The 1,303-nt window shown below is 43.0% G+C and overlaps 1 protein-coding gene across 1 annotated transcript; it reads right to left on the bottom strand.

The window, feature by feature from the left end:
• Window positions 1-201: 201 nt before the first annotated feature.
• On the bottom strand, window positions 202-997 carry LOC116481490 (casein kinase I-like). The gene has a single exon (XM_058427373.1). It carries the CDS (start codon window positions 936-938, stop codon window positions 255-257), a length of 684 nt encoding a protein of 227 aa, XP_058283356.1. The 5' UTR covers window positions 939-997; the 3' UTR covers window positions 202-254.
• Between the last annotated feature and the right edge of the window lie 306 nt (window positions 998-1,303).

The following is a 1,303-nucleotide window of genomic DNA, read 5'->3' as shown; positions in this document are numbered from 1 at the left end:
ACATTGTGCACATGTACCCTAAAACCTAAATTAAAAAAAAAAAAAAATTCACAATTACAGTAGCCACAACTCGGGATACAGCATCACCAATGCTACCCGGAGTCAGTTTATACTAAAATTAAGTTCTTTACACCAAGTAAATGGTTGTCCATGACCACTGGCTAATGTACATATGAACTAAAATTTCTAGATTTGGGGAGAAACAAATGCTGCTCTGATCATCTGCTCTGCTTCTTCTGTTCCTCAATTCATGCTTAGAAACCTTTCATGTTACTCTTGGTTTTGTCAGGTTGCTTACCTGTTGGGGTTTGGGCCTGCTGCCCCTGCCCACTAGAAGAGGCTGCCTGCTGTGCTGCTTTCTGCTTTAACGTTGTCCAATCAAATGTGTAGTCATATTGATGGCTCAGGGTCCTGAAAAGAATGCAGAATAGCTGCCTCAGATACATGTAATCTGGGACTTTCTCAAAGTGTAACCCACGACAATAGTTGAAGTATATGGCAAATTCTGCAGCAAACCCCTTACATAAAACTTCAACAGGAGTAGACATCTTTTCACTAATCTTTTCATATTTTTGTTTCTCTGTTGCAGCCTTTAGCCCTTGCCATGGCAGGCTGGTTCTATTAAAATACATCAAAACATATCCTAATGATTCCATGTCATCCCGGCGACTCTGCTCAATACCAAGATGTGCATTGATGCTAGCATATAGGGCAGTGCCAGTGAGGCTTTTATCTTCTCTGTATGGTATGTGTTGCCTTGTCCTGTTGTCTCCGTACTTTTTGGCCAAACCAAAATCAATACGGAATAACTTACTACAGTGACGCCCAATACCCTTTAGGAAGTTATCTGGTTTAATGACTCTGTGTGTAAAATTCTTTGTATGCACATGTTCAATTCTACTGATCATCTGGTCAGCTAATATAAGTACAGTTTTCATTGTGAACCTTCTTGAACAGAAATTGGTCTTTGAAGCTAGGTCCCAGAAAAATCCATGACTAGTACATTATAGTCTTTTTCCTGACCATACCACCGTATGTGGGGGACGCCAACCCCACCTTGAAGCATCTTATAAAGCCTGCTCTTGTACAGCAGCTGGGGATGCCTGGCCCTGAGATTCTGGCTTCGCTACCACTTCTTCACCGTTGGTGATGCTGATCGCCAGACAGATGTCTCCGAAGGAGCGAGACCAGATCTTCCATACCAGTTTATGTTTCCTTCCGACAATGAATTCTGCTGCTAACGGTCCTGACAGATGAAGATGGAGGCTGGGCCAAGCCTACCGTGGAAGGCGGCAGGAAACGG

Source organism: Hylobates moloch, unplaced genomic scaffold, assembly GCF_009828535.3.
Source record: "Hylobates moloch isolate HMO894 unplaced genomic scaffold, HMol_V3 SCAFFOLD_14, whole genome shotgun sequence".
NCBI lineage: Eukaryota > Metazoa > Chordata > Mammalia > Primates > Hylobatidae > Hylobates > Hylobates moloch.
This window is presented reverse-complemented; position numbering and strand designations above follow the sequence as displayed.

What these genes read in the sequence shown, in the direction of transcription:
- LOC116481490 (XM_058427373.1), bottom strand. Translation starts at nt 938, where the DNA reads ATGAAAACTGTACTTATATTAGCTGACCAGATGATCAGTAGAATTGAA.